Source organism: Eimeria mitis, genomic scaffold (genome assembly GCF_000499745.2).
Source record: "Eimeria mitis Houghton genomic scaffold, Emh_scaff6114, whole genome shotgun sequence".
Taxonomy (NCBI): domain Eukaryota; phylum Apicomplexa; class Conoidasida; order Eucoccidiorida; family Eimeriidae; genus Eimeria; species Eimeria mitis.
The window spans coordinates 1-1,639 of record NW_013574324.1 but is presented as its reverse complement, the minus strand read 5'-3'; the positions used below and the strand labels follow the sequence as shown (position 1 = coordinate 1,639).

The 1,639-nt window shown below is 46.7% G+C and overlaps 1 protein-coding gene across 1 annotated transcript in view; it reads left to right on the top strand.

Annotated features, from left to right (window-relative positions):
- EMH_0086020 (uncharacterized protein) overlaps nucleotides 1–1,533 on the top strand; it is a gene marked incomplete at both ends in the record, with an annotated part of 2,850 nt that extends 1,317 nt beyond the window's left edge. The window contains 6 exons of the mRNA XM_013500976.1: nucleotides 4–12; nucleotides 258–311; nucleotides 636–786; nucleotides 974–1,015; nucleotides 1,187–1,245; nucleotides 1,487–1,533. Of these exons, the coding sequence (XP_013356430.1) occupies nucleotides 4–12; nucleotides 258–311; nucleotides 636–786; nucleotides 974–1,015; nucleotides 1,187–1,245; nucleotides 1,487–1,533 (362 nt within the window). The remainder of the gene's footprint in view (nucleotides 1–3; nucleotides 13–257; nucleotides 312–635; nucleotides 787–973; nucleotides 1,016–1,186; nucleotides 1,246–1,486) is intronic.
- Between the last annotated feature and the right edge of the window lie 106 nt (nucleotides 1,534–1,639).

Here is a 1,639-nt window from a genome sequence, read left to right as displayed (position 1 = left end):
TATCGAGAACCAGTGATTTCCGCTTTAGGGTTTAGGGTTTAGGGTCTAGGGTTTAGGGTTTAGGGTTTAGGGTTTAGGGTTTAGAGTGAGTTAAGGGTAGGATTTGTCTTGGTAGAGGGTTTGATTTGTGGTTGAGTGTTTTGTTGTTTAGGGTTTAGGGTTTACGATATGTATAGCGTAGAGTGATGTTTTCTTTGTATTAGGGTTTAGGGTTTAGGGTTTAGGGTTTAGTGTGTGTATTTGGGGTGTATGTACAGCTCGTATACTCTCTACCCTGGGGGCCCTAGACACTAACCTCATTCGTAACTATGGTGAGGTGTATAGGGTCTTCTGGGCCTCTCTGCTGCATGGGGGCTGGGTGCATCTCACTATAAATATATTTTGTCAGGCGGCGGTCCTCTTTATCCTTGAACCCGTAAGCAAACCCTAAACCCTAAACCCTAAACCCTAAACCAACCCAGTTGCGACGCGTTGGCTGAGGGGTGAAGGTTTTCTTGGCGAGTTTAGGGTTTAGGGTTTAAGATGAACTGAAACCCTAAACCCTAAACCCTGTTGTGGCAGTCTTGTTTGGGATCTCCGAAATAGAGTTTAGGGTTTAGGGTTTAGGGTTTAGGGTTTAGGGTTTATGAGTTCAGGTGTGGGGTTTCTGGAGATGTCTGTTGACGTGGTTTATCAGCGCCATGTCAGGGAACCTCCTCAGCGCTGTCTTCGACCCCTGCACCACCACTGTCGGCTCCTCGGGGGCTCTATACGGCCTTTTGGGGGGTTTAGTACCTTTTGCAATAGGTGAGGGTTTAGGGTTTAGGGTTTAGAGTTTAGGGTTTAGGGTTTAGGGTTTAGGGTTTGGGGTTTAGGGTTTTAGTTTAGGGGCTTCGAAGGGCTCTCGGGGGCTCTATACGGCCTCTTGGGGGGTTTAGTACCTTTTGCAATCGGTGAGGGTTTAGGGTTTAGGGTTTAGGGTTTAGGGTTGTAGGCCTGGGCTGTCTACCGACCCAGCTGCAAGCGTGGCGGCGAGGTGAGCGTTGCAAGTTCAGGGTTTAGGGTTTAGGTTTTCCCCTGAAGGGTTTAGGGTTTAGGGTTTAGGGTTTAGGGTTTAGGGTTTGGTGTTCTCGCAGAGAACTGGGACNCTGAAGGGTTTAGGGTTTAGGGTTTAGGGTTTAGGGTTTAGGGTTTGGTGTTCTCGCAGAGAACTGGGACTTTCTGCATTATCCTTGGTGTGTGCTGGGCATCGTCATTATTGTTATTGTGAGTTGCAAACCCTAAACCCTAAACCCTAAACCCTAAACCCTCATTAAGCTGGAAGTATATATTGTTATTTTCAGTTGCAAACCCTAAACCCTAAACCCTAAACCCTCATTACACAGTAAGTATATTTTTCTCTGTAGCACGAATTTCCTGATCTCTCTCAGTATATAGGGTTTAAGATAAAGAATTTGAGGGTTTAGGGTTTAGGGTTTAGGGTTTAGGGTTTAGGGTTTGTGTGCAGGTGACGGCACAGCTCAACAGCATGGGGGGTTTCTCTACAGTAGATAATTTCGCTCATTTGGGTGGCTGTCTCGGCGGTATGCTTTTTGGGTTTGCAACGATATACACCCTGAGGTCTATCAGGTAAACCCCAAACCCTAAACCCTAAACCCTA